The 13,415-nt window shown below is 38.4% G+C and overlaps 1 protein-coding gene across 18 annotated transcripts in view; it reads left to right on the forward strand.

The window, feature by feature from the left end:
• MGA (MAX dimerization protein MGA) overlaps nt 1-13,415 on the forward strand; it is a 66,024-nt gene that overhangs the window by 10,907 nt on the left and 41,702 nt on the right. For 17 of the 18 annotated variants that reach the window (XR_012775912.1, XR_012775913.1, XM_075502763.1 and 14 more), the window contains exons 2-5: nt 2,373-3,514; nt 9,165-10,095; nt 10,447-10,534; nt 10,670-10,765. Coding sequence is in view for 16 of the 18 variants with exons in the window: in XM_075502763.1 (XP_075358878.1) it covers nt 2,451-3,514; nt 9,165-10,095; nt 10,447-10,534; nt 10,670-10,765 (2,179 nt within the window). In the remaining 2 variants the exon portion in view is untranslated. Of the gene's footprint in view, nt 1-2,372; nt 3,515-9,164; nt 10,096-10,446; nt 10,535-10,669; nt 10,766-12,646; nt 12,858-13,415 lie in introns of those variants that run through there. The other variant, XM_075502769.1, reaches the window with a different exon arrangement.

The following is a 13,415-nucleotide window of genomic DNA, read 5'->3' on the forward strand; positions in this document are numbered from 1 at the left end:
AAGCTGATTCGAACTTCATCTTCCACAAAGACACACATTTGCCTTGAAATACTGGATTAGAAACTCCACGCTATAATAAAATCGGCTAGTGTGTATGACCAAGTGTAATAAAAGGTGTGAAACTGTGCTTGTAATAGACCATGTTAGTGCTGAAATAATGTAGCTTTTGGCTACTGTAATTGCACATAATCACATTGTAACCACACACATCTTTGACTCGATACTGTGAGCAGTGCTTATGGTAGAAATAACTACAACAGTGCGGTGTAAGAACTTTACATGTTGGAAAACAGAAACTGTGACTCAGTAGCTCTTTGTATGCGTAGAGTTCTTGCTGAATGCGTGGTTGTTGAACTTTTTTGAATTTATTTCTGGCATGTGTAAGTTCTACCTCAAGTAAGTTACATGCTTTCTGCATATCTTAAACCAGATTTGAAACCACTTTGATAGTGTGTTTCCTTCATGAGCTAATACAATTTTGATGTATATTGCATGGCATTAATGTGAACTCACTTTATGATTGTATGTTCCATATACATATAAATATGCTGTATGTCTATATAGAGAGGGTAAGTTGGTGGAAAATCACACACAACTTAGGATGTGATTTCTTTCTCCCCACTCCATGTATCTGATTTTTAATAGAGATTTATATTTCTATTGTGTTTTTATAGATGAACATGAAAAAGCTTTTTTGGGGGATAGCTTTTTGTGTTGCTGGGGCTTAAGATGTGCTCTATTGAAAAAGCAGGGCAGCATTCTTACAATAGAAAATATGAAGATGATTTTGAACAGCTAATTCATTCTGTGTTCTAGACTTTTATTAACTAGTCCTGGGTGGGTGGGTGGTTGTAGGTGTGTTTGTGGGGAAATGTTTCCTCCTAAAAGTAAAACTGAAAACCAGATCTTGTAACTTCATAGGTCTCAAAACCTGTGCATAACAATTTTGGTTGTTTTCCTCCAATTTAACTTTTACATGAAGTTTTAAAGTGCAAAGTTTAAAGGGTGAAAGTAGATCTCTCGTATTTCCTAGGTGTCAAAAACATTTATCACAGAGTATAAATTGCCTGCCTCCTGAGCTTTGAGGTCATTTCCCACATGCATGTGGCAGCTGGTTTGCACAGAGAAGTGTTTCCTCCTACAGTACCCCAGTCCTGACAAAATAAATGTGTCTTATTGAATACCCAGTTCACTTAAAACTTGTGAATTTGAGTTAATTCTCTGGAAAGAAATATGCTTGTTTTCAAGCAGCTAACTCCTAGTGATTGTCTCTGGTTCTCACCAACTAGCCATTTGATACAAGAATCGATCATTTTTTGTCAGTGTTGTGTTCCATATATAGTAAGGATCAAAATACAAACATCTGAGTGTGGAAATGGCATTCCTGTGAGTTACCAGAAATGCTTACTTTAAATTTTAACATTGAGAAATGTACAGGCTGTTTGAAAAATGAAGTTGTTTATGATCTTTTGTTAGAGGATTGACATAATACTTAACCTGCGAGGTAGACACAAAAAGGTGGAATTGTGTATATGCAGATAAAAGTAACTTTTTTAGTTCCCTGAACAGTGATTAGGCTAATTGTAACAGTACAAATGTCTTCGTATTTGATTTAAATTATTTCCATAATTTAGAAGGTAGAGGTAGGTAAGGTTGCTTGGTGTTTCACATTCATCCATTTAATCTTAGCTGCATGGCCTTTTGGGGGGTTAGTTTGTCTATTTTTCCCCAAAGCTTATCAGTTTGAACTATTTTTTTCCCTTCTATTCTTTGTCTGTGCCTTGGACAGACGTTTAGAAGTTTGTTGGGTGGGGTGGGAGGGGAGCAAAGAAATTCCAACCACACAAACTTAGTCTTTTTCAGTAAAGAAATTTGGGGAAAATGTTTTTAACTTTATTTTTCTTTTCTTTCCCCCTTTCATTTTTGAGACGTTTTGGACTTCTGGGATCTCCTTCTTTCTGGCAAGAGCGAATGACTTCTGCTTTTGTGTCAGAGATGTGCCATTTGCTCTTCTGAAAACTTCTGCGTGTTTTGCCAAATGCTGTTTGTTAAGCAAATGATCTGAAGAGTTGAGGGAATATCAGAACAAAGAGCACTTTGAAATATTAAGGAAAGCAAGGAGTCCTGTTGTGGCAAAGCATTTTATGAAAATGCACTTTAAAGGTGTCATAGCCCCCATGTCTGTAAGGCCTAAATTATATACACACAGGCAATCTTGATTTGATACATCCTAATTGTGCTCTATTTTTATAGTACTGATTATCTTTTAAAGTTCTAATGTGGAGAACTGTTACAAAAAGGATTTCTCATGAGACTTAATTACTTTCTAGACTGTATTTGAATAATTTTAACTGGGTTTTCCTTTTTTCCAGAATGGTGAACACGCATAGAAGATTATCAGAACTGTGTAGAATTTGCGTTTGGTTTGAGAGCTTCTAAGAGTGCTCATCATGGAGAAACAGCAGATTGTCTTGGGTAGCCGGGATGGTGGGACTGTGTCTGGTGCAGCGCCTGCTTTTTTTGTCATCTTGAAACAACAGCAGGGAAACGGTAAAGCTGACCAAGGAATCCTAGTAGCAAACCGTGATGCTTGTGCTCTCGCCAGCAGTGTATCAACTCCAGTAAAATCCAAAGTCAAGACTTGCCTCCCAGCTGACTGTGTCTCAGGGGGCATTACTGTCACCCTAGATAACAACAGTATGTGGAATGAATTCTACCATCGCAACACAGAGATGATTCTGACGAAGCAGGGGAGGCGCATGTTCCCGTACTGCCGATACTGGATTACAGGTCTGGATGCCAGTCAGAAGTACATCCTAGTCATGGACATATCCCCTGTGGACAATCACCGATACAAATGGAATGGCCGTTGGTGGGAGCCCAGTGGGAAGGCAGAACCGCATGTTCTTGGGCGAGTGTTTATTCATCCAGAATCCCCTTCCACTGGCCAGTACTGGATGCACCAGCCGGTATCCTTCTACAAACTCAAACTTACCAACAATACCCTGGACCAGGAGGGTCATATAATCTTGCATTCTATGCACCGTTATCTGCCACGACTTCACTTGGTGCCTGCAGACAAAGCTACAGAAGTCATTCAGCTCAATGGCCCTGATGTCCATACATTTACATTTCCACAGACAGAGTTCTTCGCAGTTACAGCCTACCAGAACATCCAGATTACCCAGCTGAAAATAGATTACAATCCTTTTGCTAAAGGATTCAGAGATGATGGGTTGAATAGTCGACCTCAGCGTGATGTGAAACAAAACAGTAACTTAGAATTGGAAGGAGGTGGTGTGTTTAGCGCTGCTGGCATTCGTGGTCGCCCTGCTGAAGTTGATGCATTAGATTTGCATCAGAGAAGTTTAGATTCTTCATTCATTGGTCAAAACCCATCAGACATTGATCTGGAAAAAGAGTCCTTTAATGCAGAAAGGGACTTTCTGGGTTTCCTGGACACTGACCTGTCTTCGGGTGATATGCCAAAGCTAAAACAAGAAGTCTCTGAAAGGTGGGTTAACATTCTATTTTTAGCACAAATACTGGTTGAGTGGGGTATTTGCCAAAACATTAAATAATAGGATGCTCAGTATACAGATTTGCAGCTAAAGTTTGCCTGACCTGAAATGGCAGAACACTTCGTATTATTAAAAGCTTTTCTTTGCTTAAACAGTCATGTATCAGTCTGGACTTTCTAATGTGTCTGAGGGGTGTAAGAGTTCAGTATTTTTTCCTATGTTGCTTTAACTCCCTTTGTAAAGAAGCGTTGAGGGATTTCTCTTAACCCTCTTAGCATTTTAGAAGATTAAATTTAATTTTTTCAGAGTTTTAAACAGAGGACATTGCAGTCATCAAAACATTGCCTTTCTTTTTAGGGTTTCTTACCACAGCAACATGCTGTCTCTATATTTTCATTAGCGGATGGGTGAGGATGTGTGGTGTGTATGGGTATTTAGGCTGGGTTTGTGTCGGGATTGCTACAAGGCCGTTGTAACTGGCAGCATGCCACTGTTTTGTCAATAACTGCTTGTGCGAATTCTTTTATTCCACAAAGTAGCACGAGGTAGCCTGCCTGTTGGTAGTCAGTTGCCTTGTGTTTGCTGTGAGGTAAGGGAATCTGCACCTAGGAAAGTACTTTGGAATAACTGTTACACTGTTCAGACTGTAATTTACTCCGTGGTAATTTTATGTCTACATACTTATCCAGTATTGACTTTTTGAACCATTCTATTCATATCACACGAACAGTAGTAGAGCACTCTAGTGTGTCTTGAGAGCCTACCCATAGGATGGAACCTGCTAACCAGTAAGTGTTCGTGTTGGTAAAGCAAGCCTGGTGAAACCTGTTATTTTACTGCACTTTCACTTAGTTTCCAAAATCTAAGCAATAGAATAGAGCAGATTTAGTGAATAGTTAATCTGTGTCAAGAGATGCTAGAAACTTCAAACCTGAAAAAGTGATTTAAAAAAAAGATATTTCTCTCCTGCCGTGTTTCTTCATGTCTGTCTGTGAATACCAGACTTACTCTTCCAAAGATTTAGTGACAAAAGCAGCTTTATGTAGATCAGTACACCAATAAATTATTTGACTGCAGGATATCTGGATGATGTTAGTGGTGTAATTAGAGGTCAGTTCTTAGAAGAAAAAAAGGTGTATTTATGACATAATTATACAGTTTGTTTCAAAAGCTGTATTACTATCCTACTTCAGTCTGTTTTAGAGAGGACAGAGGTTTGCTCGATTGTGGGGTTTTTTGGTGTTTTTTTTTTTTTTTTCTCCTTGCAGAAAGCACCTCTCTGCTTTTTGAGTAACTGAAAACTTCAAATTACAAAGGTCTCCATTCTTTGAGACTATTGTGTTTAGTTGTAATAATTCTTAAGAATACGAGAGTTGCTTTGGGATCTAGAGTGTCGTAACCTTTCTTTTGCAGTAGTTTCCAGTGCCAGTGTATTAGGAAGAAGAATGTCTTCTACACTTATTATATTTTGCAAAAATTTTATAAATTCTAGAGGAATGCATCTTGAAGACTGAAAGTACACTGATTTCAGAGAGGGTGGGCTTTCTTTAGTTTCTAAGAATACAGCATGGAGAAGTGTTTAGGTAACTTTGCATATTGGAAGTAAAACTCTGAAAATAATTACTGAAAGGCTTATTTTGTCTTCAAAGTGATATTTTTTTTCCTCCTTGGGGTCAGCTGCAGTTGAAAAAGTTAAAATTTTGATCATTCTGTTTGCCTGAAGGGGTCATTGAAGCGAATTATTTGGAGAACTGTTTCAGTTGGACAGCTTGGGGTTTTCTTGTTCCCTTCCTTCCTAAGGAATAAAAACCATTGTTTTAAGGACTCAAGGACGTTCCTTAAGAACAGATGATGCAAACTGGCAGACTTAATTTCTTTTGGTCCAGAGCATCTTAGATGCCTTCCCTGGTTTCACCTCCAAGACAATTTATCTCTGAAATGTGCTAAAAGCTGCACAGACAAGGAAAGACTGTAAAGAGTTTTTCTCTATTCTGGGCTAGGAAGCATCTACCATTTGATGAATAAATGTTACCACAGTCCTAGAACTACCCTCAAGAATTGTCCAGCTTTTCGTTTTATGTTTTTGTAATCTATGTGAAAAAGTCAGGTTCTGTACTTGGAAAGAGAAAAATTGATCTCATCCAAGAAATGGCAGAACCATCTTTTTATGTGCCGGAGTTTTTCAGAACATTAGTTCTCCTTTTTCCTTCAGATCTGTTGACAATGTTTTCATGCCATGCAGTTGAGATCCATTCATAAATATGTCAGCCTTTCAAGGACAGTGTTGAGTGAGTGGCATATTTCTTTATCAAACTAGACACATTAATATTTACATATTAATGAAGACTGGGCAATTTTTTTTTGTCGTAGGCAAGCTAATACTAGTAGTTGATAGGCACTCTTTTGCTTTTATGCAGGGTAGTGATTTCTGCTGAGTTTAGATTTGGGTGAGAGTCAGAAGTTGGGAACTGCTGCCTCTCAGATAATGCTCTCCAAAGGAAGTGGAGTTCCCAGTGCCGTAGTGCGTGATATTTCCCACCAATGCTCAATTTTTCTGACATTTTTGAGAATGGAACTATGTAAAAGGTTGCATATACCTGAGAATAATTTTAATCTTGAGTTATTAGTGCACTTTGGAAATAAAAGACTGTTTTCTTTATACAAGGAGGTATGTGTGTGTTGTTTTTTTTTTTCTGTGGCCTGGTAGTATGTTTAGTTTCATCAAGTGTATTGTAAAGAAAATAAATGTTTTATTTGAGTTGAGGACACTTCTACAGGAATGCTAATGCCTGGAACCACTCAGATGTTGGGGGCATGGAGGGAACCACAAGCTAGCTTAAGTCTTACAGGTTAATGTACCCTTTCTCCCTTCCAAGGTCTTTTGAATTTCCTGCTTCAAAAATACAAATACTGTGGGATCTTTAATGCTCCAATAGTGTTGTTTTTCTAATTTAGTTGTCTTGTGTTTAGTCTTGATGGTTTACTTCCCTTCCCTCTTTGCCTTCCTTTTGGAAGAGGAAGGCAAGTGATCATCCTTCAAACCTCAGCCATAGATTGCTAGATTAATTCCAAAATAAATATTTTTTTTTCTTCCCATGGTGTATTTTAAAATGATCTGCCAAAAAAAAAAAATCCATATATCTCAGTAATTTCAAGAAATGAGTAGCTAAATGGTTTTTAATTTGGCAAAACACAAGAAAACGATTTCTCTGCTTTTACTGTTTTATTGTGAGGGTACCAAATACATTACTTTGGGTATAAAGAAGTTTGCTTAAATATGAGCATTGTTCCATATTAGGCTAGTTAAGACAATATTACACTATTTTTACCTGATGTCAGATTCAGCTGAGGATTTTGAGAGGACAAACTTGCATGTATAGGAAGAGAAGTTTCTGTGACTGCTTATGTTGCACATAACTTCACAAACTAAGGGCCAAATGAAATTACTTCAGTGCAAAAAAGCAACTTTTTATTGTTTGAAAAGTTGATAATTGCGTCTGAATTTAAAAATCTAGAAAAATGCTGCTCAGCACTTTGTGCAAATACTTGATCTTCTCATACATACACATAGATGGGTGATACCTCACTCTTGTCATCATCTGGCTTATGATTGCAATATGCAGAGTAAAATAACATTTGTGTCTAGAAATTTCATTTTTACAGCAGGGCTTCTTTGTTTTGGATACTGTCCAGATCCCTAATAGAAAGGTAATCCTCAGCTTGAGTATACATCTTGCAGTAGTTAAAGGAAAATTGCTGGAGAAGTCTGGGCTTCCAACTGGAAACAGTAGAACTCAGACGAGAAATTTATTCCTGGCCAGCAAATTTATTAGGGTTTTTTGTCTCTGTGTCTGTATTTTAGAGAATTTTAAGATAGAGGAGCAGATGACTCAGATCTTCTTAATAGCATTCACTTTAATTGTGGATCTGCTGTATTGAATCAACATCTAGCTGTAATGTGACAGGATTTTGAGTTGCCCATAACCTGTAAGTGGATTGTCTTAGAATTTCTTTCACAGTAAACTCGCTGAAGAAGAAAGGCTTTTTAATCTTACATTTGATGTTCTTAATCAAATGAAAGCTAGAAACTTTCTGATAGGAAACTCATTGGCCAGAGAAGACAGTAGACAAAACAGGACTGGTATGCCACTCTCCTGCTGCCTGCTATTCCCTTACAAGGCAGGCTTTTGCTTCAAGCTTAATTCTGGTTACTTAGTGTCCTTCTGAACTGCAGCAGGTTTTCTAGATAGTTTCTGTCTTGTTCTTAGGAATTTTGTATGTAAATGTATAAATCTGTGTCTTGACTGTCTGCTCCCTGTTTTAACACTGCAGTCTTTATTCATGAGGTGGAGACTCGCAACTCCATGTTGTGACTCTTGTGTGTCCCAGCTTTTTTCCCTTAAGTATGTCCTCAGTCTACACAAGGCGGAAGCAGCCTTTTCCTCTACATCTTCCCCTTCCTCAGTCCCAGCTGGGGGTTCAACTGAGCATAGTCATTCTTTAAAGGGGTGGTGGTGGATAATAATAATAAAATACACACACATATATGCACAATAGATAAACCAATATTCCCTTTATATTTAACATTGTTATTAAAATTAAGTTATATTTGAAATTATGTTAGCATTAACTAACGTTGACAAATATTGCTATTCTTAATAACATTTTAATAACATAAGGTTAACAGAATTTGAATAATAATTTAACATAATTAAAATTATATATAGTATCATATATATATATAAAGGGAATATTGGAATACTATCTGATATGTTTAGTAAATAAGTCCTGACTATTATTTTCTGAGGTTCATTGTGGATATGAAGTTCTGGTTTCATATCTTAGCTGTTTTCTCTTATGACGAGGACCCAGCTTCTGATGCGCTTAACAAAACTGTTGATTGCAAGTTTTTTGACTGATGTGTCTGTCCCTCAAAGAAGTCCATCATCAGAGTGTAACTGGCTGCATTATTAGTCTTCAGTATCTAATGCATGATTTGTTAAATTCTGGTTAGGTTAATACTCAGACTTAGTGGAAGATGGAGCATAATTCAGTAGGATATTAACATTCTGTAAGTGTTAGAACAACAGTTGAATTTAGGAATTGTCTGTATGTGGCTTCCAGATGAATTAACTAAGATTTTAGTTAAATCATGTAAATTGAAGTGCATTAGGCACTCACTTGGCTTCTTATTTGCAAGCACAATGGCTTTAGTAAGGTGACTTAATGAGATACACAGCAAACTAAGGCCACTTTTGAGCACTTAAAACATGCTAGCTTAGCATGAGTTCATGCTGAGTCTCAAGTAGGAAAAAGTGCAAATGTCACCCTGATATTACTAGGGAAGGAAATTGCACTGCTGCCTTCAGATAAGAAGTTGGATTGTTTTTAATGATGGCAATTTTTTTTGTGTGTGTGCTTACTTCTAAAAAGTAAGCAATTTTTTTTTTTTTTTTTAGTTCTTACTTCTAAAAACATAAGCTTGTAAATGACAGCTTATTTAGCAGACTCATATCTTGGAGCATTTTGGAAGTTTTTTATAATATGTAACCAAGGATTATGGGAGATGATGGAATTTCAGTAAAGGAAGAGATCTGATAAAGATCTTGTGTTTTGTTTTTGTCCACTCCCTCCCACCCCCAGTCCCATTGCTAGCAGTTACGAAAGCAGTTCCCGTGTGGCATCCCCACTGGACCCAAATGGACACTTTAATGTAGTCATTAAAGAGGAACCAGTAGACGACTATGACTACGAGTCAAGTATTTGCACACAAGGAATAAGTGTGAAACAGGAAGACACAGATGAAGAAACTGATGAGTATTCCAACACTGATGATGATGATCCTATCCTACAAAAACACCTGATGAGACGCAGTGAAACAGATGGAATTGATGGAGAATTCAGGTCTAGGAAGCGTGTGCTAACCAGTCCTTCAGGTGTTGCCAAAGCAAAAATGTTAAAACTGGATAGTGGGAAGATGCCTGTGGTCTATTTGGAACCTTGTGCAGTCACAAAGAGCACAGTGAAGATATCTGAGCTGCCACAGACCATGCTCTCCTCTTGCAAGAAGGATAAATCCCCTTTGAGTGCCATACTGGATTCCTTGCCTGTGTGTTTTGAAAATCACAAAGGCTCTTGCTCAGGCACAGCCACTGTAACTGAGGAGTTAGTTATGAAAAAACAATCTCCTGGGAGTAAAATATCACAGAAATACTCTTCAGTCAGAGAGGCCCAGTGGGCTTTATCTAAATCACCTAATTTTAATCTCAGGGGCTCAGTAAGTTGTCACTTTTCAGCTAAAGAGATCTGTGGAAGAAAAAGGCCTGGCATACTGAAGAATCCTATGTCCCTGAAAGGTGCTGGTAGCAATCAAAACACCCTATCATCAGTTACAACTAAAAGAGGAAGGCCACGGAAACTGAAAATTTCCAAGGCTGGTCGACCACCTAAAGGTATAGGGAAAACTGTAATAACAAGCAAGAACACCTCGCTGGGGCCTGGGAGTATCCTTCCAGATGTTAAGCCGGACCTTGAAGATGTTGATGGAGTCCTCTTTGTGTCCTTTGCATCAAAGGTAAAGCCTAACTGCTTTGAATAAAATTCAAAACCTTTTCTAATGTCTCATTTTTAAGCCCTTTGTACTTACAAGTTGAAGGTATATTTTCTTTTAAACTGAGTTTTGACATTTATGGCCTCTTTCCAAATCTCTTGTTATCTTGTCCTTATGTTAATCGTAACATTTTCTTACTTCTTAGCAACTTGGGGAGAAATGGTGGGATCTAGAGTGCTGTATAAAAGAATGCATACTTGTTTATTAAACATTCTTATGTTTTCAGTGTTTCAGTGATATTTTGATGTGGCCTAGTTTGCATCTAAGTCAGTGTTTTAAGGTATCACACTTACTCAAGGCTCTTTATGTATGTAGGAAGCTCTTGACATTCACACTGTTGATAGAGCTGGAGGAGAAGAGTTGCAGAATCTTCAGGCTCCCTTGTTGACTACAAATGATCCAGGTACATTTTTGTATTTTTTGTAAGTGGCCATTCCCTGCAATAAGGGAATTTGTAAGGTCACGCTGGAAAATTAATCATTTAAGTCAATTTTTTCCATGGTAAATGTTTTTTATATGTTCTCTTTTTTTTGAGTAGATTGTCAAGCAAGAATACAAGTACTGGAAAAGGAATTGATGGAAGAGCTGAAGACCTTGAGGCATAAGCAAGTAATACATCCTAGCCTTCAGGAAGGTAAGTGGGCAGTGTACATATTGTTGGACCTGGTTGTATTGTATTATACTTAATCATACTGAGCTGATGATTTCCTACTGGATGTAATACTGTGCATGCCCAATACAGCTGGGATCTGATTTTGGTTATTTCTTTTCAAATGCAGGAAAGTGTACAGGTGTGTGTACAAATGTGAGATTATGAAAGGAAATTTCTGTGAAACTGTCAGTTTCCCTCTTGCCGCTTGTGGCAATGAGAAGAGAACCTGTGGCGTCTGACCCAGTTTTTTTTCTGAGAGGCTTTAAAAGTTGTTTCAGCCAGCCAATAAAGATGTTTTAGTTTTCACACATTCATGCTGTAAACTAGAAGAGGTGGAGGAGGCAAAAGATGAATCCTGGACCTCCAACAGCAGAGCAAGAGGCTGCATGTCATTGTATGCCTCTTGCAGAAGATGCTGAGCCTTCAGACTTCAGGCCATGCCTGTTTTGGAATGAGTTAATCCTTGTAGAGAGCAGATGGAGTTGATTTTACTCCTGCATAGAGAATAGCCATTTCCTGCTAGCAGAGGAGCTAGAGATCCAGAAACACTTAATTAACACTTAATTAAATACTACATTTGCTATGTTTGAGTCCGTATTTCTTCTAGTCACTGTAGATCCAGGTTCACTCGCCACATAAGAGGGCCAAGCAAGGTACTTCTAGCTTGTGATCTTTCATTTATATACAGTATTGTCCTAAGGTCAGATGGAAGAAAGTCAAGGATCAACACAGCTCTCTACTGTTCTCTCTACTGATGATGTTGAGAGTCTTCAGCAGCAGTAGTCCTGAGACTGATGGCGTTAACGTAGGCGTGAGAGCAGATGATGAAGAAATTGATCTGAATGGAAGCATCGTACCTCATGCTCTTGAGGTTCTGGCCCTGAATTTTTCAAACATATAACTGTAATGCTGTAGGGATTGAGACTCCAAATACTGATCTTGACTCCGATACTAGTTATTTTGGGTCCTCACAGAGCTTCTACTGTGAAGAACCCTGGATTATCTTGAATGGTTTATGCACGGGGTATGATGAGAACTAGCCTGGCATTTTCTGCAACCATTTAAAGGGATGCCTTTGCATCTTGCTAGTGTTGAGCTGACATTCCTTTCTTCCAGCTATGCAAAGAGGTCATAAGAAGGGTAGTAGAGAGCTCTTAAAGCTCTGTCCTGGATGTGGTAGGAATGAAACAAGATAACCTATCCCCAGCCAGGCTGTACCTCAGGGGTATAGCATCAGCGTTGACATTTGTATCATGTATGTCTTAATGCAGTTTTCCCCTTCCATGATGCCAGAAATAGGCAGCCCTGTTTTCTAATGACCTCACTGGCCAACCTGCCCTCACAGGTCTGCGTGTGTTGTCATATTTCAAGAATGGTGGTAAAATCCCTTTTGTGGTCAGCTGCTGGCAATGCTAGATACAGCGCTAAGCAAATGTTACAGCAATGTTAAGGCTTTTTAGGATTATATTGTGGGCCTCCTATCCAAGAAAAGTATAACAGCATTATGGTATGTTGGCAACCATGTGGTATGCTGGCAACCACAACACTAGCAAGGAGCATTTTATTCATGATGTGATCCTGAAACTGGGAATGTGTAAAAACCCACGTGCTTTTCCTCCAGTTTCGAAATGTGTGGTGGTGGTGGTGAAGTGTGTGGTACCTTCTGAAGGGTGTTGAGCAGTTCACAGATACTACAAAATGGACAAGAAAAGTCAAGCATCAGGCTAAGAAAGATCGGGAGAATTTTGACTTTCTTGAATGCTTGTGACCATCATGTCCAGTGTTGGATGGTAATCTGGTGAGCCTGTTAAATGGTGAAATTGCAATTCAGCAATGAAGAGAATGACCTTGTTGAATTTTCAGAGGGAAAAGAAGCTATGTGAAGACTATTTGCAGCAAGAACATTACTACAGACAGATACAGATGTAATTTGATCAGGCTGTGAAGTGAATTACAATACATAACACTTCTGTTAGACTTCAGCTGCTGCATGTGCACTGGAATCAATCTTTATTCAGATTACCTTCACCTGCCAAAAAGTTACAGATCTATTGCCTTCCATTGCAAACTTGAGATCGGGTAAGGAACACAATGATGTTAATGGAGAGAGGGATTGTTGGGGTTTTTTCTTCTCTCTCTCCACAATATCATCAATAAGACATAAGGCAGCATCTGAGAAGTTCTTCTAGGCCAAATTTAAGGGCTGTATCTTTTCCCAGACATATTGATTCTAAGTAGCATCCTGGAGCTTGGTGCAGCCTCATTAGCTTTCTTGATTCCGATACTTGTTCTCCAAAATTTCTTGGCCACAGATCATGACTAATACCTCCTTGTCATCTGCTACAGAACAGGCAAAGAGACATGGTTCCCTTCTGTCTGGAAGATGTGAAGTGCATGTTTCTAAATGTGCTTTCAGCCATTTTGTAGAAGCTTACTGGCTTTCTTGTCCTCACTGCAGTATGGGAAATGCATATAGCAGTTTTGATGTTAACTCTGCTTTTTGGTACAAGACAGTGTAGTTGAGAAGCTTAAGTTTCTTTTTGAGATTCACTGATGATGTGTTGGAGCTGTACCTGAACCCCACAACTGCTCTTTATTTGTGAAGTTAAGAAAACAGTGAATGAGGCTGCCT

This window comes from Mycteria americana, chromosome 5 (genome assembly GCF_035582795.1).
Source record: "Mycteria americana isolate JAX WOST 10 ecotype Jacksonville Zoo and Gardens chromosome 5, USCA_MyAme_1.0, whole genome shotgun sequence".
NCBI classification, from domain to species: Eukaryota; Metazoa; Chordata; class Aves; order Ciconiiformes; family Ciconiidae; genus Mycteria; species Mycteria americana.